The sequence below is a fragment of the Argentina silus genome, assembly GCF_951799395.1.
Source record: "Argentina silus genome assembly, chromosome: 8".
NCBI classification, from domain to species: domain Eukaryota; kingdom Metazoa; phylum Chordata; class Actinopteri; order Argentiniformes; family Argentinidae; genus Argentina; species Argentina silus.
Window position 1 is genome coordinate 12,770,083 of NC_139662.1, and position 26,076 is coordinate 12,796,158.

General features: G+C 40.7%; 1 protein-coding gene across 1 annotated transcript in view; it reads right to left on the bottom strand.

The window, feature by feature from the left end:
• Window positions 1–371: 371 nt before the first annotated feature.
• sema3gb (sema domain, immunoglobulin domain (Ig), short basic domain, secreted, (semaphorin) 3Gb) overlaps window positions 372–26,076 on the bottom strand; it is a gene marked incomplete at its 3' end in the record, with an annotated part of 37,839 nt that continues 12,134 nt past the window's right edge. Inside the window, exons 2-18 of the mRNA XM_083676042.1 lie at window positions 23,166–23,296; window positions 9,884–10,044; window positions 9,642–9,704; window positions 9,372–9,491; window positions 8,636–8,729; window positions 8,092–8,211; window positions 7,151–7,296; window positions 6,936–7,050; window positions 6,511–6,580; window positions 6,136–6,280; window positions 5,244–5,466; window positions 4,757–4,845; window positions 3,603–3,644; window positions 3,025–3,182; window positions 2,646–2,713; window positions 998–1,125; window positions 372–782 (exon numbers count right to left, since the gene is read on the bottom strand). Of these exons, the coding sequence (XP_083532168.1) occupies window positions 372–782; window positions 998–1,125; window positions 2,646–2,713; window positions 3,025–3,182; window positions 3,603–3,644; window positions 4,757–4,845; window positions 5,244–5,466; window positions 6,136–6,280; window positions 6,511–6,580; window positions 6,936–7,050; window positions 7,151–7,296; window positions 8,092–8,211; window positions 8,636–8,729; window positions 9,372–9,491; window positions 9,642–9,704; window positions 9,884–10,044; window positions 23,166–23,265 (2,253 nt within the window). The 5' untranslated portion in view covers window positions 23,266–23,296. The remainder of the gene's footprint in view (window positions 783–997; window positions 1,126–2,645; window positions 2,714–3,024; window positions 3,183–3,602; window positions 3,645–4,756; window positions 4,846–5,243; window positions 5,467–6,135; window positions 6,281–6,510; window positions 6,581–6,935; window positions 7,051–7,150; window positions 7,297–8,091; window positions 8,212–8,635; window positions 8,730–9,371; window positions 9,492–9,641; window positions 9,705–9,883; window positions 10,045–23,165; window positions 23,297–26,076) is intronic.

The following is a 26,076-nucleotide window of genomic DNA, read 5'->3' on the forward strand; positions in this document are numbered from 1 at the left end:
CAATAAATACAAGTAAATTATGCTAGTTATTTAGCTGGCAAGCTTAGTTAACCTTGGACAAAACAGTTCACATATTTACCATTAATTAACTATCAGTCCGGCTTACTTTTGTAAGCACATTTCGAATTGAAATCAAATAAAAGTTTCATCAAAATATCATATTTTTGCCAACATCTCTTGATTGATTTCAATGCAACATTTGGGTGGACGACAGATCAACATCCATGGATCTTAATGGGCCACTGGTCATTTAGAGATGATTGTACTTAGGGGAAAGATAAATAACAACATGATACCAAATCTGCCGGTTTCTGGTGTGGACGGGCCACAGAAGACCTAGGCTTGGTGATGGTGAAGGAGGTGAGTAGGGTCTAGGGGCCACCAGGGGGCCCCTGGGAGTCTGGCTGGTTCTCGGCGTGCCTCCGGTTGGTGCGTTTGGTAGGTGGATTGGGGTTGAGCTGTTGCCAGTAGGACTGACAGTACTGGTTGATGAGGCGGATCTCTGGCTGGGAGGAGAACTGCGGGGGAAGGGCGTGAGGCGGCGGTGGGGGAGGCGGGGGGTGGTGGTGGTGGTGGTGATGGGGCTCCTCATCGGGCGTAGCGTCCGGGGAGGTGAGGGCCTCCACGATCTCCCTGTCCAGGATGCGGAGGGACACGCGGGCTACCGTGTGCTTGAAGTTGTTCTCCGTGGCCAGGCAATGGTAGAGCCCGCTGTCTGAGAGGGTCAGAGACTTGAGGAGGATCCCGTGGCCTGTCTTCAGCACCTCTCTGTCTCGGCTTAGCTGGGGTGGTAGTGGAACACGAGCATGAGAGAAAAGAAGACAACAATAAAAGTTTATAAAATGAATAACAGGTTGTAGCGCCAGCCTATACCTACTACCATGACAAACCTCCCATCTGGGCGATACCATGGCAACCATTTTGTGCCAGAAAGTTCACCATACATCACCTACCTGACTCTTTGTAAATGGTTAGAAAGTCCACCTCTTCCTCTTACCAATTTTCTCCTGCCGTCTTTCTGGTAGAGCCACTTTACTGTAGCTTGGGGAGATCTGGGATGACACTCCAGGAAAGTACTGCTCCCCTCGACCCCAAACTGCACTGTCTCACTTAGACGTTTCTCGACTGAGAGGGAGAGAGAAAAAGACCTGTGTTAGTTCCTTCGACAGGGCCAGAGGTCGTCCATTTATTTATTTTTGGTGAAAAGGTGGTATTTTTGGTATTTTCGTATTTATAATTGGGCTATCCTATTCGTTGATTAATCTAGTGGATATGAGAAATTCAGGTATTTATTCCTATGTGTTTAATACCTATATTTCACCTACTAATTGAGGTGGTTAGAGATTTTCGAAACTTTTGAAAACCAGCCAACATGATAACAAGAGTGCTGCCTTTACAACGTGTGTAGTAGTAGGGTATCCACTTAACAATGGAATGACGACAGTAAAAAACTAATTACTATTATCATTCCTAGATTTTCTCAGGAGCCATTTTCTCTATGCAAAGCCACACCACATCCAGACTCTAACTGTTAAATTCTTACATTAGCCCAGAAAAACATTTAATTTTGGAGTGTGAAATTAATGCAGCTCGTTACTCCATTGCACTTTTAGAAATATACTATTTGTGAACACATCTTAGTATTACTTTTACTGGTATACCTGTCCACCTGTCAGCCTGCCTGCCCAGCCTGCCCTATGTGCCCGCCTTCCCTGTCTGTCTGTCTGTCTGTCTACCTGCCCTACCTACCTGCCTGCCCTACCCCGTTTGCCATTCCCCTCGCTTGTCCCATTCCCTGCTTGTTCCTTATTAAATATCTTATTATTTTATATTTGTGTCCTGACTCTGTGTCCGCGCATTGGTTCATTAGATCTGACCATAATAGTATGTAGGTATTCCCCCTGCTTGGAGAACAGGCTGAATATGAATTGTTTTACGATTTATGAAATACAGCCTTTTGCTCTTCACTTTTATCCATAATTGTATAATTGTAGGAGGCAGGGTGGAGGCAAAGACGATCACAAGGCATATGACAGATAGGTAAGCATCGGAGTAGCGTGCATTATAGGCTTTCATTGATGTGTTTGGAGCTCCTCCGATAGAACAAAAAATACTTGGTTCTCAGAGGAATTTCAAAGTCAGTGATTCTGTCCAAGGGCTTATGAGAAAAAACTCTTAGTAAATACTATTATATATATGTTCAGTGCATATTGTTAATATATCACTTAGAAGGACATTGTGTTTCATGTAAACTTTTTTCTTTTGTAAATGTGCCATCATCACTTGTTATTAAGACTTGCACAACTGATCTAAGGAACTTGTTTTTTATGCAATTGAAATTGAGCCAAAGTGAGGGCAAGTACAATTTCTTCTAAACCATGGGAAGTCTTTAGTCCATATATATACCGATATGCATATATACCGATATGCATTACTTGGTTTACAATCTATATGAAATGGGAGGTATTTAGATTGCAAAATATAGAGGTGAACATAACACAGATTACTCAGAATAACACATTCAAAGTGAAGCATTGCTATTGTTTGTGTAGTGCTATAGCCACTGTATGTAGAGTCATAAACTGTGTGTAGAGGCATAAAAAAAACGTAGCTCTAACCCTAACCCATTATGAGACATGACATACCTTTTGCATTAAACCCTCTGCACTGACGCAACGGGTCTCCGTGTTTGATGTCTTGTCGTCTGCTTCGCCTGGGGAAAACACATAAGAGCAATCCACTCTAAAATGTCAAGTTTTTTGTCTTTTTCTTTTGTCAAAGTTTATTATCACTGAGAGGGTTAGGGCTAACTAGAGAACAATATATAATAAAAAACTGACAAATGATCTACAGTATTCAAGTATAGACCGCTATGTAGTAATGTTGTCACATGGTTTTACAGTGTATTTTTGGAGTGTAAGTTGAATGTTGTTTACAGTAAGTCTTCCCTAATGACATTGATTGACTGGGCCTTGTGTTAAAAAGCTGTAGGTAAAGCTCTCTTTGAGTGCCAAGGTCTCTCACCTCTTGGTGGAGGCAGTGAAGGGGGCGCAGTTCTCCCCGTCCCAGGCACAGTAGGGGTCCCTGGCCAAGCAGCAGTCAGAGCATGCCTTCCCATAGACCTCACATCTATGCAGGGACACTTGGGTAAGTCCCCTCTCGGAGGACACATACAGCTGTTGCTGTGAGTCAAAAGGGGACAGAAAAAAACATTAAAAACATAATAACAACAATAACAACACCAGTACCTAAATCACAGATGTATTGTATGTGTACTGTATATACAGCATGGGCTAATTCAATTACAATACCAGAGGGCCGTAACACTTCTGGTATTAACTGATTTCCTCTAACCAGGGATTCAAACATAGAACACCAGGGTTAGGGAGAAAACATTTTGAAATAGTAAACAATGTATGGGGTTAATTTATTGAAACTCAAAATTAGTGGTTTATCTTAAGTTATTTTTAATCATAGTAATTAATCGTTAATTACATGCCATGTCCAATTAACCATAATGGTGCAAATTATTACAGATTATTTACCCACTAGGTGTTACTTCATGAAATAAAAGAATGCGATACCATGGTGATTGAGCCTACCCTTTTTGACGATATCTTCATAGTCTTTATAGGAGCTGAAGTCTGCAAGTGGAGAGATCACAAAGAAAGCCATCACACAACATAAAGGAAGCTTGAATTAAAGACACACACACCATTTGTGCATACCTTCAAATAGGGTTAGTAAATATGTAAACAATGGTGCAAAAAGCACTTGATTTCTATGTTGAGAGCAGCATTACATTTTCAAAACATGAAGCTGTATATATTATTCGTATTAACAAAAACATAACTTCTAGGTCCTTACAGGATGATTTTCAAATGGGTGCAAGCAGATATGCAAGCGTAATCTGAGGTTTTAGCCTGATTTGCGCTCTTGGTCAATTTTCAAAAGTGAGGATATGGATATGGTGCACCAACACCTCTGTGCTCCACCTGCACCTGGCTTGCAGAGAGGGGTGTGTCGTCTTCACAAAATATGCTAATACGATATTCGCAGCTCACGCCTAAATTTTCTAAAATATGTATGCACATACGCCCGTGGAAAAGTTGCACAAGGGTAGGATGTGACGCACTATACTTGGGAAAAATGGCATTTCAATTTCTTTATTGACAAAGACGCTCCTCAGAAAATTGAATATATAAGACTTGTACAGTTTTGTAGATGCTTCAGATGCAACCGAGAAAATATAGATTTGACAATCACGCTCGGTAGAGGGTGAAGGTTCATCTTAAAAACAGCATTAAGCCTATAATCAACGAAAGGGTATACGAACAGTCCAAACCATATGATGTTAAATGAAAATAATGAACATATTATAGGTGGTTCTTATGTATTGTCCATCTGGATTTTGAGTGACCCCTCCATACCCAGGCCGTCGATGGCCACTTGGTTCACGAGTACTGTAAGTAAAGCCTTTTCCTCGCGAAGTGTAGCATAGTAAGGTCTTTGAAAATAGCTTCTCAATACATAGGCGCAGCATGTACATAAGCTTTTAGGTTTCTTTGAAAGTCACCCTGTCTGTGTCTAAGGTTCTGATCAAGTAAGACAGTTTTACTAATCTCATTAGGTATCTATAGGTCATAGTCTTCAAGATCAAGGGGTACATTTCATTTTTGAAAGTCATTTTCAGTCACTGCTGCCTTCGCATATTGATTATTGATCATGAAATATTTGAAATATGAATTGCCATTACCCTGAACACCTCCACCTCTTCTAATGTGAGCTCCTCTGTAGTGCTGGTGTCTTTAGGAAGTACTATGACCTTTTGGACTGTTCCACGATCTACAAAAAAAGAGGAGAGAGTGGTTCAGTACTAATAACCTTAATAAAAAGTACAGTGTATAGCTCAGAAGATAATGAGCCTCATTCATCAACCATGCATGATATAGTGTACAGAACATTGACCTTGTATCGTTCACAATATACATTTCAAGAACATTTCGGCATTCATCAAAGTTTTCTTATTACAAATTTGTTCTCGGTTTAAGTGTGTGTATAACTCGACACATTGGTTTGTTATTGATGGACAGTTTTTGCACAATATGCAACATGTAATTTCTTTGCACAGTAGTTTAATTAATTGATTTGTTTATTTTAGAAGCAGATTATAGATTCAATTCCCAATTTTGGGTCAAGGGGTGCAGGCTAAGGGTCAATTTGGGATTCAGCACGTGACTCACCTGTGCCAAGGAAGAGCACCTCATACCTCCCATCTACAGCATCTACTAGGTCCACTACTATGGAGGTGAATTGATAGTCTACCCCTGTACGAACCACCAGAGGGCACTTGTGTATGGGGTAGACAGGGTGGTACATGAGGGGATGGGCTCTAACAAAGTTCACCGCCTCATCTGAGAACTCCTTGGTGGAGCGAAGACCTGGGGTGAATGTTCCACCCGGACACTGTGTGCAAAGGGAAAAAGGACAGGTCAGACAGACCTCTTGTTTAACCAGTTGAGTACAAAATCCTAGTTTGCCAGATGTTTTCAGAGCTAAAAAGTAAATGTCTTATTTCTTGATGATTTCGAGTTGATATGTAGAACCTACGTGACTCAATCCTAAATGAACGGGAAAGATAGCTAGGGTCTATAATCATTGAAATTAGATATTTTCTTTGCAACTCATACCATTGAATTTGATATGTCATATTGGTGTGAAATGTGGAATCATCACCGCAAGACCACATTTAGGTCTGAAAACATCTGGCAAACTTATCATTTGGCGTGAAATATTATTTAAGCCCAACTGTGCACTGTCTATTTTGACTACACCGAAGGTCAACAAAAAGTTTGACATGCTTTTAATTAGCAAATCAAAATGTTGCATCAAAAACAACTGCAAGGCTGGAGGACATTACCCAGAGAATTGTGGGCCAGATCTGGTCTTGTGGTGGCACATATGGCTCATTGCCAGACATTTTTTCAAAGCAGTGTGACTTAAGTTCTACTCCAAAGTGTTTTCTTAAGCAATTACCCAGTCATTTACATAAAAGCATGATACTGCATGTTATTACATTTAAATGTTCCATTCAAATAGAGATGTGTGTTTTCAGGAAACAGTATATGTACAAACCGTCCCAGGGCGAGGGTAGGGGATCTTGCCGGTGTAGGGGGTCCACTGGTAGTTGTGTCCATGCTTGTGTGAGAAGGGGCCATTGAATACATTTCGGATGTCCGCCATCGAGTACACACAGACGGCTGAGCCTTTGAACACAGACCTAAGATGGGGTACAAAGAATAAAAAACAAAGTGACAAAATCAAAGTGTAAGAGAAAAGAAAATATGGAGACTGAGAGACTGCATCCTAAGTTGAGACTCACTTTCATTGAGGCCATGCATTTTGGTCAATGGGAGACTTCCATGAATATGTTTGTATTCAAATGTAGGATTTGACCCATAAGAAGTAAACCCCTAATGGACACAATTCTGACACAAAAGTGCTATTTACCCGGCAGTGGAAAAGACAGCGTACACAACTGGATTACGCTCGTCTTGTGTTGGCTGAATGAAGACATCCCCTGGAAACCAGAAGGAAGCAGGTTCACTTAGATGTGAGCATGAAGCTGAATTCAATCAAAGCCTCATTACTGTAATAAAGCTGTAGCTGTTTTTGTTACAGTGTAGTCAAATCCATCGTAGAAGTCACAACTGTAAAAACCTATCGGTGCTACTGCCACCAGGTAGACTCCCCTCACAAATAGATGATTCCAGTTTTAAGAATAAGGAGTATGTGCTCAGGCAAAGAAAGTCTTTAAGTCTTTTGTAAACAAAGACACTTAAACATTGCTGTGGTGAGCTTCCTTGAATTCCAGCCAGGGTATCAATACAAACTAAGTGCGAAATTAATCTATATGAGTAGATCAGCAGTCTCACTCAGCTCGTCGAAATAGGTCTCTACACCATCACTCCCAATGACAGAGCACACCAGCCGAGCCTTCAGGAATGTTGTCCACTTGTTCACCAACGACCTCTGACCCCCATCATCATTCTGAGAGGGTGAAAAATACACAGGTTAAGGATTTACAGCAAAGGAGGTGAATACTTATGCAAACAGGTGAAGTGAAACGGGAAAATTCAAGGCCTCTTACCAGGCAGACTCTGCCCACCCTGGCCAGTACACCGGGGCTGCTCCCCCCTGCCGTGTCTAGACTCTTCTCCCGGAAGAAGAAGTACAGCTTATCATCATTCCTCTCCGAGCTGTCCGGGATCTGCTGGATCTTGACAAACACCGGCTCTGAAGACAGAGAGATATTAGTGAGTTTGAGAAAGAGAGTGTGTTAGACACTGAGAGGGAGGTCAAGAGAGTTTGTGAAAGACCATATTAAAGATGACTATAGGCTGTCCAGGTGCGATGTTCCACTATATCTTATAGTGGAATATTGTTCTAGTCTATAACAGCACTAGCTGAAATTAAAAAAATACTTGGCCAACCATAATGTACATTTTGGCCGTTTATGATTTTAAATAAAATGCTCTGTTCTGTTTTAAACATACTAAATACATGGGACTAAGGAAATCGCAAAGGAATTAATTGCGATTTTAGAGACCAGGAAAGGGGTTTTTAGAGAGCAAAACCGATTTGTCATGGACATTTAGAGCTTTTTTAAAGCTAAAAAATCATACATTCTGCTCCTTTAAGTTAAAGACATCCAGTGTTGCCAACTTTATTCAGAGATAGTTGTCATATATTGCTTTAAGTTACTGCAAATGTGACAATGTCATGACACCAGAAAATGTTGTCCTAATATATACCTATTTCGCTCTGAGCCTCACAAATGTCGGCCAAAAAATACTGTGAGAAGTAGAGAACTGAGTCAGACTTGCATCAATGACAGTGTCAAATATGTTTTTTCACTATCAATGTAAGTCAAAGAATCATAAGAGTAGCTACATTTTCTAGACTTGTGTATCTGTGTGTGTGTGTGTGTGTGTGAGGGGGGGTGTTCAAATTGACAACACTGGACACTTCCAACTATGAGTGTATATCTATGTCATATCACGTCTGTCCGTTCTCCAGTGAAAAACGCACCGTTCAGCCACCTAGAGTCGTATTGTTCCGTCCTGACCGCTGGCCTATCTCCCAGGGTTCTGAAGAGAGCTGGGTCGGTACCCATAAAGTCCACATGGACCCCTGCATACAGATTCCCATCTGACAGAGACAGAAAAAGACAGCACAAAGATGATGATGATAATGATGGGTAATGTAAAGATGCAGAGATGACAACTGGAGTCTGGCTCATTGGTAACACACCTGACTCTGGAACCATGTACTGTCTATGTCTGCCTTTCCTTATTGTCTCCTCCTCATCTTTTTTCCTCCCTATTTCTGAACCTTCTATCCAAATAAAGCACAATAAATAGAAAGTAGCCTGGGATGATCCAGTGGTCTAGTATCGTCGCCTTCAGAGCACACATATGCCCATGTCGGTATGGGTTTGAATCTGGCCCAACTTTCCTCTAAAGCTTTCCTTACTTCACTCTGTCTAATAAATCAAACTTGAATAACAAATAATTACAAAGATAGATTAAAGAGACTCCATTCTCCTTTAAAATAGTTAATGACTGAGTCTCACTGATAAGGGCAACAGCATTCTCCTGCCGAGGGTTGTAAGAACATTTCCCCTTCCCTGAGTCCACGTAGCTGGAGACCAGCCTGAAGAGGTACTCCTGCTCAGAGAGAAGACAGAGGAGAGAGAGGCCATGAGTACAGTGATTATCGTGTGTGTGTGTGTTTTTATAGGAATACAGTACAATACCTTTGGATATTTTATCCTCTACTGTAACTCTACTGTAAGACTGTTAGAACCATTTAATTTACATAAGACCCCAATGAAATGGTTCTGAACTTGGTAACCAGTGTTCCCCTACAGTTAGTCTGTGTGTGTGTGTGTGTGTGTGTGTGTGTGTGTGTGTTTGTGTGTGTGTGCAGGGTTCTCCCCAGGATTTTAGAACAGCGTGGTGCTGGATTGCATTATTAAAAGCCGACTCAAGTTTATTCATGTCAAAATGCTAAAATGCTGAATTCACTGAGGAACATCATAACGCATTCACTTTCCCTTTCATTTTTTAACATGGATTTTGTTGGCGATCAAATGTAGTTACTCTATCATTACTAAATATAGTTTAATTTGCCTTGAAATGTTTACATAGTGGCGGGGCCAAGTTCACAGCGTGGTGCAGTGCTACTCTTACATTCTATGGTGTGTGTGTAACTGTTTATAGTGCAGTAAATGTGGGTATGTTAACTGGGTATGTTAACTGTGTGTGTGTGTGTGTGTGTGTGTGTGTGTGTGGAGAGGGGTACTCTACCTCTGCTCTCCATCCTCTGTTGATGTAGGTACAGATAGGCTTGTAGGCCCCAGTGCCACAGGTATAGAGGTGTGTTCGGTTCCAGGGTTCAATCAGACGCACAAAGTTTGCACATTCCCCCTGATAAGAAGAATTTACCAAAAGCTTTAGGTCAGTTGGTTGGTAGGCAACAGGCTTGATGAACCGCAATTTAGGTCATCTGTAATCTCTTTATATCACAATCCCCTCCCTTGTTCTTTCCATGTTAAACCAAGAAGTACTACTACTCACCTGTCCACCTTTCCCAGTCATTCTACACTCTCCTTTCCTTTGGTCAGTAGCAGGCCAATGAATCTGAGGCAAAAAGGTGACCAAAACATCTCATATACAATAACCACTTGTATTATCCTGAAGAAGGCACTGGGTGCCAAAACTTTGGTTAGTTAAATATGCAATTAGGAGCAATGGGGTGTGTGACTATCTTTTAAAAGAATTAGGGATGCAGGGAAAGTGTTGTATGGGTGTGCTCTCACAATGAGGGGTTCCTTATTGATGTTCTGCATATCCAAGGCCACCAGGTACTCCCGGCTACCCAGGTAGAGCCGGCCCTGGTCCTGGTCCATGTGGAGGATGCGGTAGTCACTGGTGTTAAAGGAGAAGGAGAAGGGCCGCGCTGTCCTTGTCTCCATGAGCTCTGGACCCACGGCAAACAAGACGGACGGATGGACAGATGGATGGACCAGTAGAAAAGTGGACAGAGAGGTAGGGAGAGAAGGGAGGAGAAAGGGCGACAGAGAGATGGACAGGGTGAGCTTCAGGTACTGTACCTGTGAGTCTGTCCTGGTTTAGTGTCAGGTAAGTGCATATCAATTCAACAATCAAAATAATTCCTTTTATGCTGTAGTAAAGAATACAATTTTAGCCAGAAAAGTTGTTTGGTGTTGGTTAGGATAATGTCAGAAAGTACTTATAGGAATTTCTAAGATGTATAAATATAAACAAAATGATCAATAACATGAAAGAGACAGGGCCTTTGTTGTAATGTGACTCATCAAACATTAGAGGGCGCCCAAGCCCTCTCTCAGTAAGTGTGAGGTAAGCCATTGCCCGAGCAAGTGGGGAGATGAAAGATGGTTTCACCTGTTTCTCAACCAAGGGACACAATATATGTGTGTGTGTGTACGTGTGTACGTACGTGTGTGTGTGTGAGACCATAATAACAAAGAATGTGTATAAGGGTTATATGTCTAATATACCACAGGATAATGGACTCTTCACTATGGCACAGAACATGTGAAGCCTCACATTCATGTGACCTGCAGGGGGATGGGAAAGGGAGAGCAGGCTCGTTGACTTTAGCCATAAATCTTGGGTTATGAGGACGTGAAGACAACACTGCCCTCCGAACATATGCGAGCGGGTGCTAGTTTGGCGATGGGGAGGCGCGGGGTAGCAGTGACACAGACACAATCTATAAATGACTCACGTTCGACTCATACCAGCACCACTTTGATCTCCGAAAGGTATTGCTGCACGTCGTCCAAATGTTAACCTGTCTAGGCTAGGCCTGAAACTTTACTGAATAAATAAAAATAGTATTAGCCATGGTGATGAGAAGGTCACAGGCATAACTAGCCAGGGTTCTGGGAATAGGTTTTGGACAATGCTTTATGCCGGCGGCTCATTTGACCTCAATCTTTTAATCTGAATGGTTACTAAGCAGAGAAACAGAAAGCTTTCATTTGCCTCCTACTATTTTCCACAAACCTGTGCCACAAAAATGACTAATTGCTTAAAAACATACAAATGCTTACGCTCATGTAAGAAAGAAACAAAATAAAGTCATACTAAAACAAACTTAAAACTATCAAAACTCTGTCTGTCTATCTAAAATAAATGTATTTATTTCCCAAACATGGATAATTATCAATGACAGGCCTGTAAGATAACTATATGGGGACATACTGTATGTGTCAGCTAATATCTCAATGAATGACCATCATACGTGTGAACATGCAACCCATGGGTGAGAGTTTATGCGTACTGTATAGTGTGTGTTTGTGTGTGTACACATACAAGTCTGTGTATGTGTGCGGGGATGGCTGCATGCGTACGTGTGTGTGTGTGTGTGTGTGTGTGTGTGTGTCTGTGTGTGTGTGTGTTTGAGAGAAGGCTAGAGGCAGATATGTTGGGTGCTTTTATCTGGGGCTCTAACTAGGTGGCGAAGTGTGGCCGCCTGTCTGTCTCTCTCGCAACTGTGCGGGTGATCCGCAAACAATCCATAGCATTCCAGCCGTCACCGCTCCGTCGAGGGCATAGGATTCCGGCTGCTTGGTGTAGGGAGGAGGGGGTGGGGAGGAGAGGGTAGGAAAGGCGGATTCTATTCTCAGGGCTCCTCTCATCCCATTCCAAGTGGCTTTATCCCCAAAATCCACTATTTTCGGCAAGGGTGGGACAGAGGGGCTGACACTTTGAAAAGGGACACACCTGCTGTCAGAGGACAGGAGAAGCCTATGCCAGTCTAGGACTGTTTACCCACTGACCAAAAGCAGATTCGGTAACAGCTTATTTTTACAGCCCTTTTTCAGCTGGTATTTACCCAGTGGTCTATGGGCTAACAGGAGGTACCTTTTGGTACTTACCTCAATGAATTCAGCACAGTTAGTAACTACCTACTAAGTGCCACAGAGAGGTGCTTGAGTCAGTGAATTAAAAAAATTATGTAATTAATATTAAATGATCAGGTAATAACCATTTTACCAAGTATTTGCTGGGCTATAAAATAAAGTCTTACAGCAGATACATTTTTAAGATGTAGATTTTGTAGCAAGGTTTCCATCACTGTGGGTATTTTTGGACACCCTGATTTTGGAGTTGGACACCCCTGAGCTACACAGCGTGCTAGTATTGTCCTCCTCTCTTTTCACATAATATAATATCTTACATACATGGATCTGTTGCATGTGCGCATAGTACCTTGAAATAACGCATATTGTACATATTAGTCCCCCAATTCAATCAATTGTAGATAAAGGAAAATCGCATCGCAGCTTCACTCAGAATCGTATTATTGTATTGGAGGGGTTTTACTACATAAAACTGACCACCCAGCAAGCAAACACTGTCACTGAATATAGACTGAAACACAACTGTCCTTGAAATACAGTTTATTTCTCATTGACATCCCAAAATGGTTTGCTTCTGTCTGCAAATTATTAAATTGGGGCCTCTCCTTTGTTTACCCTTATTTTACCAGGTACGTTGACTGAAAACATATTATCATAGGGGAGAGGAGAGAAAAGTGGATTCATGAGCTAATTGAAATCAGGGGAGGATTCCTCCTTTTCGTCCATATATTCGTCTCATCCCTCGTGAACGAAACTTGACTCAATTTGGTCAGTGGTGTCTAATATTCCCCAAAAAGGTCAAGCAGATGTTGCAACTTAAAAGACATTTCTTGGAGCACTAAATACAGCAGCATTGCTCTGGTGAATTAAATACAGGAGCATTGCTCTGGTGATGCTGAATACAGCTGGAGGCAGGCTGAGACATAGTTTCCACCGGCCTGTGGAAAGCGACAGGAAAAAATGGCTTCTAAATGATTTCACTTTCCATGGTATTGCTCCGTTCATAAAGCCACTACAATATAATGTTAATTTGGTTCTGTCATTAAAGGACTAGTTTACTCATAAATCCTTTATAAGTGTATTTTTGTCCCAAACCACAAAACGCTTCATCATATCAATTTATATAATTGTAAATATAAGCTCGTCATTAGGATATCTATAAGGCTTGTACTGCATGCAAAATATAATTATATTTTGGGATAAACATACTCGAAAAGGATTTTTGTGTAAAGTACCCCTTTAAATTGTAAATCCAACGTGGTCTGGACTGATCATGTGGGAGCCAGCAACAAGACTGAACAACTTTTCAGTAGAGCCTGGTAACGACACTTCCACAACAGATCATTCTAGACTACTGCACTGCAGTTTTGCTCTCTAACAACATTGATCCTTTCCACCTTCATCTGTTAGTAATCAAATTAGCTTCCTCCAGTGGCAAACAAACAGTACGGTGTGAACTGTGTGTCATGGGCAGCTTCAAGGGAAAAGGCAATTATGTTGAGTCTTGTTGACGCTCTGTTGTCCTCCACCTCTGGTCCACTCTGCCACTGTGGAGCGACTCCACTGCCTCCGACATTAGCATTAGAGGTCACAGAGTGCCACCCACACTCGTGGGGCTAGCTAGCTAGGGAGCTCCCTACCCAAGGACTCGAAAGCAACAGAGACAAAGTGTTTCCTTCCACCTCAATGATGCCTCAAGAAGATAGCAGAGGACTGAAGAAGTGCGGTCGAAACATGTTCCACCACACATAGCTGTGTATAATAGCCATGCTATAATCTGCTTCTGTATATCACCTGTAGTTCTGAAATCAAGTTAATTTTTGCATTTTTTCCCAGGTTCATCATATACTTAATCCAATTAAGTACAAGCACTACCAACGCAATGTCGTCTTCAAACTCCTTCAAACGATCCCTCAAACCCATCTTTTTAAACTTGCATTTAATCTTGAACTAGTTTTATTGTTGTTTTTACTGATTGTGCTTTTGTTTTACTTTTTATTTATCCGTCTATTCTTCTTCTCTCCATGGACTGCAGTGTCTTTGAGTACGGAGAAAAGCGATATAGAAGGTGCTATTATTATTATTATTATTATTATTATTAATAATAATAATAATAATGTGTCAAGTCCTGTCAAACTATGAGTGTTACTGAACTCAAGCAAAGCAGCCTTGGTCTGACATCAACAGAACTATGAACATGGCTGTGTAGAGTTGATGAGAAGTGATGAGGGTGTTTGGGGGAAATTTTAGAATACATTGAATCAATGCTAAAGAATGTGAGTAAAAACAAACAGCACTGTTCCCTCTCAACTCCATGTCAGAGCAGGACTGAGGGAGAGACGAAGGTTTTAGGGAGTCCCATTACCACAGTGGAATCTAGTTTTGTTTGCCAATTGGCCATGACCATGGCTGTGATTGTGTGTGTGTATGTGTGTGTGTGTGTGTGTGTGTGTGTGTATACGTGTACACATTGTGCCAAAAAGGCTGCCAGATAGTCTTGTAATAGAATTTATTAGTGAGGCACAAAAGTGGTCACATTTTCCACTGGCAATATGAACAATTGGGTGTAGAAGGAATCAGGTCTTGAGACCAGGGCTCTCTGCACTGAGTTGGTGGTGACTGGGCAAAATATGTAACCCTTATTGCAACCCGTCACCAGGATAGACTGCTCTCACTACCCGACCGGATGCAAGCTTACAGGGAAATAACGTCATTGTCATAACATACTGTGCGTTGCTAGTTCTCAAAACGTCTCACAGAGGTAGGTGGGGGACTGAACAAACCGATCTGTCCGCTCTGACGGAAGAATACTGGTCAAGGAAGTGCTAATAGCATGTGGATCTGTGACTCTACAGGATGGGTGAAGGAGGCCGGAGGTGACTGATCCTGCTCTCCGTGGCAAAAACAGGATACCAGCTGATCCACCAGGCACACATACAATAACTGCCACTGCGTCATTTGAATTATAAGGTAACATGGACGTAGGTTTTACTGAGTGACATGTCCTCCCAACTTTTTAGAATTACACACACACGCACACGCACACGCACACTTTTATCTTAGATCGTATTTGCTTTAATGTCAATGAAAAAAATAAACGCAAAGCAGGCTATTCACATGTCCAAGTGTGCATATTTTTACATTTGTGCAAGTGTACAACATACATTTGGCTATATGTCAAATCCTAATATACAAACAGTGCTGCTAAACCCGACAGGTAAAATCCACATTTGTGAGACGGGCATGATACAGAGTTGATACACTCCTATTGTAGTCAATGTAAACTACAACTAACTACTTTCGGCCGCGTGAATCAAGTGTAGGTGTTGTGAGGATTTTTCTCAGACCCCACGTGTGTAAGCACCATACAAAGTGCCTGAAATTATAGGTATGTTATGTATTTTCATTGAATGATAATGACATAGAAACATTAATAATACCAAGACAGCACACATGGATTGGATTTATGTTGTTACTTCATGTAAACTATGAGACATTTCTGATCTCCTCCCCCTGGTGAACAGCGTTCAACCTCAACGATCACCAATGGTCCATCAAGCTCCAATGCGTCTCATCTCTACATGGGCCCCGTGGAGAGGCCTGGTACTACTGGGCAGAGATCTCCTTCTCGAACCCCCGGAGGTGGTCGTAACTGGAAGTTCCATACAGTTCTGAAACAGCTGTCTTATCAGTTGTTGTGAATCGGACATGAAAAAGGATTTCACAGTGCTCATTGACAGGTTGCAATGCTCAGGAAGGCATGCTTTTATTTCTGGGACAATACCAACGTACAACTGTGGCATGGAAATGTAGCCCCATTTTGCACCTGCATACCTGGCTGAAATCCTTCTGCCCTTCAAAAAATTTGGATTATATTGACAACTTTGAAATTTTCTGATGGGATGGGCCACTCCCTAATATATGTTCTGTCCAATAACATCAAAGACTACATCAACAAGTGATACTGGCCCTAAAAACTTCTCTCCCACTCTCTCTTACCATAATCTGATACCTCGTTCGAGACACAGACAAAATGGTGTGTCTGTAAACAACCTTGTATTGGTATATACAAGTATACAAGTATTCCTGCGATGCTCGTAAATGACATTGAAGCAGTAGAGGCAGCCAAACAATTATGTCTCAATGGAAACCTGGCATTGAAAAAGGCGAAGGCTTTTTCACAATGCAATCACAGCATGAGTCCAGACTTTGAATGTATGTTATCCATGGTAAGTCATACCCTTGTAATAAACAATGACAGCCCCTCAACCTCCTTTACAATCCTAGGTCATATTCAGTAGAGACTAGAAAGTAGAAACTGGAGAACCACTTTAAAATGTATAACACAGCCAATTGGAGAAGTTCAGGTACAGCAGTACCTCCTCCATTTCAAAATGTTCTCTCATGTTTAATGCCCACTGAACACAATCCTGTTGCAGGCACTACACTGCATGCACAATTATTAGGAAAATTGTATACCTCAGGATTAATTTTATTGTTGAACAAATACAATGCTTTCAGTCAATCCAAAATGTTATTGAACCTAAATGTAAAATGTAAATGTAACCTGTGAGTGCCAGGTTGAAACTACATCCAACACAGCTTGGCTTGCATAAGGGGGCTCCTCGAGGAAACTCAGTTTTATCTGATTTCTGGTCTAACAACTAGCTCTCTTAATGAAACCTCTCAAATGAGCAAGACTTAACAGTGTATTTATATGCCGCTGACACCACCCTTTTGTTTTCAAACATTAGAAGTACTTTGGGCTGAATTAGTGGCTGATAGCCCAGTGTTGGCAGGTAGCCAGCACTCCAGATCTTTGGGACAGAGACTGACATTGCCTCAAGCGTCTGATTTAGACTGGATTCCACAATCATTCTCAAGAGAGAGAATTGTAATCAAGCACTGCTTATTTTTCAGCCCTGTTGCTCGAGTGTCTACTAGCTTTCTGTCCATCAATGTTCCAGTAACCATTCTATTTCTAGAGCATTACCTAATAATAAGCATTTGGCCCAACTCACTTTTTCACCTACAGTAGGCCAGTGTTTAAAAGGTTCACATCACGACAGTGGGTTACCTCAATGCCACTGCTGCGGCAGACACGTTGTGAAGGTGTGTGAAGTGCTGGCGAAAGCCACCACAAGGCTTCACAAGAGCTGTGAAGGATGTTTGAAAAGATCCATCCTTCTGTCGGTATAAATTACAATGAGTGTGAGAGAATGAGAGGGGGGGGGGGAGATACAGCAGAGGATGTGTTCATACCAGGGGTGCATGTTGTTCTAGTGCGCTCCTCCCAAATAGGCTGCATTTCGTTATTGTTAGCCTATAGTAAGAGTAGGCCTATGTCCCCTACACTCATCATTTCAGCTAAACATACAGTGCCCTGCGTAAGTAATGGGATAGTGAAGCATTGTTTTTCTTCTTTTGGCTCTACACTCCAAAGGTTGGCATTTAAAATCGAACAATTACCATGAGGTTAAAGTAGAGATTCTCAGCTTGTATTTGATGGTATTTGTATACGTATTGGTTTCACCATTCAGAAATTGCAACACGTTTTATGCATAGTCCCCCTATTTCAGGGTACCCAAAAGTAATGGGACAATTGACATATGTAACCAAAGCGGTGTCAATAAAAGTCAAGGAAGCCTTTATTAGGCTGAAAAATCTGATACATAGCCAAAATCTTAGGCTTATGAGTTATGAGTTAATCAATATGCAATTTTGCAGACACACATATTCCATGTCCGACATCATTTTATGAAGTGTCCATGAAGACATGATTTGTTCTAAATTAAGGTTTATCCAAGGACATAATTTCAAAATTCTCCTCATAAGCTACTCTTCACGTAATTCATCAGGTGGCAATGTTTGTAAACACACTATAACACATTGTAAGTATATCCATTATGCCTCCTGGAACATGGCAAATGGTCGAGCTGATTCCCTACTGCTGTCGCTCAAGAGGACGCCCAGGGGCAAAATTCTCCAGAATGTAACTTTGGACTGCTTCAATGTCTGAGTGTGAAACTTGAGATTATATGTCTAAGACAGAGCTAGTGTGTATTATATTTTGTTCCCCCTTGATATCTAGGAAAAAAATATCTGTATGAATTGTTCCCAGCACAATATAGTTCATAGTTCACAAAGCCCTCTATAGTAATCCTTCCCATAATCTAAATATTTGTCTTCTATTATGAGTACACAGGCTTTAGCTCAATGGGATTCATTACTACTCTATACTGAGGTCCTGGGCTCAAATTCACAGTGTTTTTGTTTTATTTTCCTTTCCTTTATTTACTTAATGACTGACCTGTAAGTTTCACCTTACTTACAGTCAGTCAAGTATGACATCATCTATGTCCGTAAATTGAGCCACTATGGCACAGTGGCAGTGCTGTTCTCTCTTCACTTCAGGATCAGTCACAGGCTCCTCTAGAACAGCTTGGTAAATTACTATAATTTGTCAATTTAATGCAAAAATGTTGATACAGTATGATGTGTAAAACATAGATTTTTATATGGTAGTGATCCTCGCCTACATAAGCATAACAAACTTGCAGTCCAAGTGGTGAATCCCTGTTTGGAGCAGTGGGTAAAGTGGTCGCCTGAAGAACAAATGATCAGTGTTCAAGCCCCATCATTGCAGATTGTTATACTATTATCTATATAATCTATATTTCTTTATACTGCAAATATGAATATTATGACACTGCACTTGTTTTCTCTCTCACAGCTCATGTTATCATTGTCTGTTCACTTACGGTATTTGATTACATGGATGACGCAGCCTGGCAAAACATACCATACAAACCGTGTTTTAGTTTGAATGTCGCTTTTAAGTGCAATGAAAAAAACTAAATGTATTTTCAAAGCACTCTTTTTCCACAATCTCTCTACACCATCTCTCTACACCATCAGAATTAAGAACCACTGTGGGTGTTTTGTTGCACTGTAATGCTGTGTTCAATCACATTCAGTGTATCATAACACTGGTATTGGGTTTACATTCAAATACCATTCAGATCTTAGCTAAGGGAGACCACTTCATATAGTTTCAAAAAGCAATACGCATGTTTTGAGTCACTTTCTTCTAACAGTGTGCCCAAAGAGTACACACTGATGACACACCCATGCATGTATGTAGTTGACAGATCTATACCCATACATGTTGACAGAATGACACATTTCACACAATTCACACAAAAATATGGAAAAAGATAGATCCAGGAGGATGTACATTCTTGCAAGCAGAGTACATTATACATTAAATGTTGATCCCATGGTTTCGGACCACTATAAACGGTTGATTGTTATCTGTGATTGTTAAAAGCAGAATTCACTGTAAAACTGCAATCCATACCAGTTGGGACAATACTTAATAATTGAAATAAAAGCTACATAATACAATCTAATTCTCAGTTTGGAAGTTATGAAATTTAAGAAAAACTTGTGGAGCTCTGACAGGACCAAAGCTGCCTTCTTGATATAATGAAAATGTTCATGAAAAATCCCAAAAATCCTCTGCACCAGGATATCATGTCCAAATTCTACAGTTTTTTAGGCTTTTTCTGAGCATGACTACAGCTAAAATGTCTTACTACAGTGCCATCCATAAGTATTGGAAAGAATAATAATTGTATCTTCTTTTAGCTCTATACTCAACAACAGTTTGAAATCAAACAATTACTATGATGTTAAAGTATAGATTATCAGCTTTAATTCAATGTTTTCTTTTTTCAGATTGGTTTCACCATTTAGAAATTACAACCCTTTTTATACATTATTTCCTATTTCAGAGAACCAGTAGTATTGGAAAATTGTCTTGACAGGTGTTTCTGGTTAGTCTGTTGTGTTCCGTCACATCATTTGTGCAGGCAAAAGAGAGCTGCCAATACCGAGTATTGATTCTAATCGTTACGTTTTCCTTTGGAGTCTGCTATTGGTATCTGTCAACATGAAGACCAAAGAGTCGTCAATGCAAGGGATGCCTTTATTGGGCTGAGAAATCAGAAAGAATCAGAAAGAAACTAAGAAAAACTCCAAAACGACTGTCCCATGGATCAGAAACACTTTCCAAGAGGTAGGCATGAATGTGTCAGAGACCACTATCAGTAGAAGACTTCACCAGCAGAACTACAGAGGCTACACTGCAAGGTGTAAACCACTTGTTAGCTACAGAAACCGGATGGCCTGATTACAGTTTTAAAAAAGAAAAGTACCTAAATGAGCCTGTAGAGTTCTGGAAAAAGGTATTGTGGACAGATGAGACAAAGATGAAAATGTACTAGAGTGATGGCAAGTGTAAAGTGTGGAGAAAAAAAGGAACTGCCCAAAATCCCCGGCATACCACCTCATCTGTGAAATATGGTGGAGGGGGTGTTATGGCTTGGTCATGTATGGCTGGCACTAGAACTGGCTGATTATGTAACTGTTGACGGCAGCAGCAGAATTAATTCTGAAGTGTACAAAAACATCTTGTCTGCTGAATTACGAGCAAATGCTTCCAATCTTATTGGACGGCACTTCATTATACAGCAAGACAACGACCCCAAACATACTGCCATAGCAACTTGGGTGTTTTTCAGGGCCAAAAAGCGGAATGTTCTTCACTGACTAAATCAATCTTCAGATTTCAATCCAATTGAACATGCATTCCATTTCCTGATGATAAGATTTTTCAAAATGACCTCAAAACAAACCAACTGCAAATGGCTGCAGTACAGGCCTAGCAGAGCATCACCAGAGAATATACGCAGAGTCTGGTGGGGTCAATGGGTCACAGACTTCAGGCAGTTATTGCATGCAAAGGATTGTTGACCCAATACTAAACAGTGGATTGAAGCTGATGATCTCTACTTTGACCTCATAGAACTGTTGGAGTATAGACCTAAAAGAAAAACAAAATGCTTCCTCTTTCCAATACTTGGAGGGCACTGTATGTGATCGTATGCATTAAAGGGTTAAATGTTGAATGTTACTCTTCCTGAAGTGACATCATTGGATTATACACTTTGTGAAATGGATGTTGCCAAGCACTAGTACCACGCTAGATGTTTCTTAGATACTCAGAAAAGAAGACATGTAGATTAAATGTTTCAACAGATGCATTTTAGAGACAATTGACAGACCCATTAAAGAAGACAGAATACAAACAAAAGCACTATACTGTATTTTGCAAAAAAATAATCCTCTTTGTTTTATCCTTTATTTGTGGTCCAGGGTTATGTCAAGTTTAAGCGTGTCAAGTTTAAGAACCCAAGAACAGGAGATTTGCTTCCCACAGAGTTATTTCAATCCTCTTCCGAGATATCCAAACATTTCCCCTAATTGATGCAGTGCAGAAACACGTCATTGTTGTCACTGAGGCACGTGGAGGGCTCTGGGAAAGAAGCCCAGTTCCCGGTAGCCTGGTCTGTGTCTCAGAGACTCGCGAGGAGGAAAACCTCAACACTCTCCAGGATGAAGAGGAGACAGTCAAAGTGCTGTTTCAATAGTGCAATGGTAAAATGGCAAGACAGTGAGAAAAGAAGTTGTATTGAGGTAAAACAGTGTAAGAAGAAAGGCATGGGGTGAATATTCACGTAACAATATTACATACAAGCTGTTTTTCAAATGGATGGTAGCACATTAATACGTGGGTCATTAAAGGACTTGTTGTACACCATTCATCCAAGTATTCTATTCTACTCTCTTTTTTTTTATTTATGTCTACTGTACCTATATTATTTGGTTCCAGAATTTGTTAATGAATTAGTATTTCTTATGTGAATACTACACAACTGAATTAAACTACAGTATAAACGACATGAAAAGGCAGAATCGAGCTTCATCGTCTGCTTTGAGGGCGACCGTCTGGGGCGAGATGACAGACTCCGCACCACATAACACACATGTCTGTCTCGAATATTGGAGCAGGTTGTTGGAGCCCAGCCCTTGCGTTCTTCGGGGGGCTTCCCTGTGTGGTTGCTGTGAGGTAAACACAGCAACCATGGCAAACTATTTATATCACGGTAACACCATTGCCCTATCCTGTTTCTCAGAAGAGGAATCCGTTTCGCTGTCACCTACGCACACAATAACCCAGGACAACCCACCCCCTGTCACCTCTCTCTCTTTCTCCCTCATAGTGTCCTCTCCACCCACCCACCCACCCACCCCACACACACACACACACACACACACACACACACACACACACACTCTCTCTCTCCCTCTCTCATTCTCTCTCTGTAATTCACATCTCCCTCTCTTTCATTTCATCAAACCTCTCCCAGATTTCTCATCTTCCTTTCTCCCTTCATCACCATCTATCCCCCAACTCCCTGTTGTTCTAGTATTACATGCAGATCTCAGATCCCCAGAGACCAGAGCACCACTAGTGGAAGTGAACATATGGCCATGGCAGAGAGCCAACATCTTGTACTGTCATCCCTGTGTGTGTGTGTGTGTGTGTGTGTGTGTGTGTGTGTGTGTGTGTGTGTGTGTGAGTGTGGGGGGGGGGTCTCTTTGTGTCAAACACACGCACACAAACGCGCACGCACGCACACACGCACGCACACACGCACACACGCACACACAGTACACAGAAATCCACATAGACAGCAAGGACAGGTGATACTGTATGTAAGCTGCATATTGCTGTATGAAGAAAGGTCAAAGCCCATTTCAATTAAAAGGAAAAGTGCCCTTATACAAAATAAGTCAACATTTCACAACAAACAAACATAGGGTTTACAACTTGATTTTGTGTTTAAAAGAATGATTGCTTTCATATGGTTTTATCAAAGTAGTTTATCAAAGTAGTGTGAAATGTAAGCTTTTGTTCCTGGTAGACCACAAAAGTCTCTCAAGAACCCAGCTCTGAAATCATTCACGTGAAACTGAAATTGAAATAATAAAAGGCATTAAAAGTTAAATGCATTGTCTGAAATGATCTCTAGTGTTGGGTGAAAATTGCTGTTGGATAATGATTGTAATATCTGCCTTGCACCATCTGCTAAAAACACAACCATGGAAAGCAATTAAGTTAACCTACAGATCAGTTTTATTTTGAAAGAATACATGTGGCTGTCGTGATGTTTTATGCTCATTCTGACATTCGACTCAATAGATTGTAGGTAAATCTTCCAACAAAACATTTTCACAACAATACCTGTCAAAAGAACCCTCCCTGAAAAAAAAGACTCACCTTTGTAAGACAAATGCACTCTGGGGGCAGTCCGAGAGTTGGCATGGCAACTGGAGACACATAAACTCAAGAGAAAGAGGAGGGCTTGTGTGGTCTCCATAGCAATGACAGCAGAGTTAACCTTTGGATTCCTACAAAGGAGAGAGGACAGAGAAGTTAGAAAAGGCGAAACAGATTAACTGAACTTCAAGTCACACCAATATAACATTTACATTTTCAGCCATATACAGTGGCTTTCACATCTACAGAAACATCATTGACACTGAAACATGTAGTTTTAAAGATTGAAGTCATACATCATACTGGAAAACTAGCTTTCTTTTTTATATGTTTTTTAAAATGCTCCCAGCCATCTGAAATGTCCCATTAGCCACTAAAATCACCCCCACTCAAAAGCCTTGACCCTTAAAATAATCTGTTTGCCGGTCAGTGAGCACAGCTTCGAAACTCGAGTTAGGAGTTAAATGAATGTTGAATGTTTGCTGAAAATATCATTAGCATGTCAATAGCTACACATTCACATTCCAAGAACATCATAGGGAGAAGTGGGACAACAACACATTCAAGAGAAAAACATAAAAGGTGTATTTCCCATCACAAGGAATTGGCAATACTGAAAGAATCAGAGGACTTGTAGTGTTGGATATGCACCCTTATCAAGTTATTCAGTCACAGGCATTCGTTTTATATTACAGACACTAAGATAAATGGGAAGTAAATGAATGAAAAACAATATTGTTTGTTCTTGGGTTTTTATTAAATAGCTTGGCAGTTAGACAGAGATCACAAAGGACAGAGGAGATGTCTTTTTGACCTATGCCCAATCCCTGTGTGCCGGTCCTAGTGTAAAAAGGCAGTGTGAGAGATGGCCAGCTATGACTTATCCCAGAGTGACACGTTCAAGAGAAGATTAGGAAAGTATGGCCTCCGAGACTGAGAGTTCTTAAACATTGCTGCCATATCCTGGAAGCTAATACAAATCCCTGTCACATTGTCTTGCTTTAAATCTTAAACTCTAACAAAAGAGACTGTCTGGCAGCGAGAACCAGTAATAAATATCACACATTCCCTCCCTAGAGGCCTCAGGATTTTCAGTACATCCAGTCTGTTTAAAGTAGAGTAGTCTAAACAGAGATCTTAAGTTAGTAAAGGGTAAATGGAACTATTATGTAATGTAATTAAATAGCTATTTACATTCTAGTTCCAATTACCCTTCACTAACTATGCCATACATTTTATCAATAACATTGTTGTTCCCTGTCAATCTAAAACATCTTGACTTTATACAGTGCTGCTTGAAAGTTTGTGAACCCTACAGGGATGGTCATTATTTTTGTATAAAATATTAAAATTAACTTATAAAATCTTTATCTAAACCCCAATTCGTAATAAAGACATTCCAAATATTATATATTTTCATTGTTTATTTAACGAAAACTCAGACCTCTTCAGTCAATAGCTTGTGGCACCTCCATTAGCAGCGATAACTTGGAGTAAACATCTTGTATAGACACTAATCAGTCTCTGACATCTGTTTTGAGGGATTTTTGCCCACTCCTCCTTACAGAACTCAGCCAATTGAGTGAGGTTTGAGGGGTGTCTGGCATGAACTGCCCGCTTCAGGTCCTGCCACAGCATCTTGATTGGATTTAGGTCAGGACTTTGACTTGGCTAATCCAAAACACAAATCTTCTTTCTCCTGAGTCATTCTTTGGTAGATTTGCTTGAATGCTTTGGGTTTTTGTCTTGTTGGAAAACCCATTTTCAGCCCAGCTTTAGCTCCTTGACGTTCTGCTCAAGAATCTCCTGGTATACCTCAGAATTCATGGTTCCCTTAATGATGTGGAGTCATCCCGGTCCAGTGGAGGAAAAGCAGCCCCAGACCTTGACATTCCCAGCACCATGCTTGACTGTTGGGATAAGGTTCTTTTGGTGGGAGGCAGTGTTGGGTTTACGCCAAACATAGTGGTTTTGATTGTGACCAAAAAGGTCAATTTTGGACTCATCTGTCCAGAGAACGGACTTCCATAAACCTTCAGGCTTGTCCAGGTGGTCTCTAGCAAAGTTAAGATGGGCAGTTTGGTTATTTTATGACAGCAGAGGCTTCTTCCTAGCAACCCTCTCATGAATGCCATTTTGATTCAGTGTTCTTCTTATTGTTGAAGCATGCACAGTTACCTACCTCTCTACATGTTATTTTTGGATTGGCTTTTACCTGATTTATTATTTTTCCTGTGGCTCTTGGGGATATTTTGGAAGAACGTCCACTTCTAGGCCGAATTGCTGTCATATTAAATGCTCTCCATTTGTAAATTATTTGCCTCACAATGGACTGATGGAGATTAAATCTTGTTGAGATGATTTTATAGCCTTCACCAGACTGATGTGCTCTCACTACCCTCTTCCTGATGTCCTCTGACATCTCCTTTCTTCTCAGCATGGTGTGTTTTACATTCACCTGTATGGTAACACAAAACTGACAAGTTTTCTTACCTCTATTTATCAGAGTCCCACCCAAACTCTTTCCTAAAGATCTCTCCTTTGATTGGATAATTTGGTACTCAATTATTTACCCACCTGATTCTACTTACCTACTTGATTTAACCAATGTAACTTGGGGTTCACTTATTTTTGCACCTGCATTAATTTCTTTATAATTTAGTTTTTCTACTACACACATGATTTCCTCTAAACCAACATATGGAATTGGTAAATATGAACCTGTTATGTCAGATAACTGTTATGTCAGACTGGTTCTGATTAAATAAAGATTTCATGGTAAAAACTAAAAAAAAAAGGGGTTCACATACTTTCAAGCAGCACTGTAAGATATTTCATTTACTAATCTACTGTAACAAACTACTGTAACAATATGGCAAAAACATCTGCCCCACTAAAGTGACTTTGATTC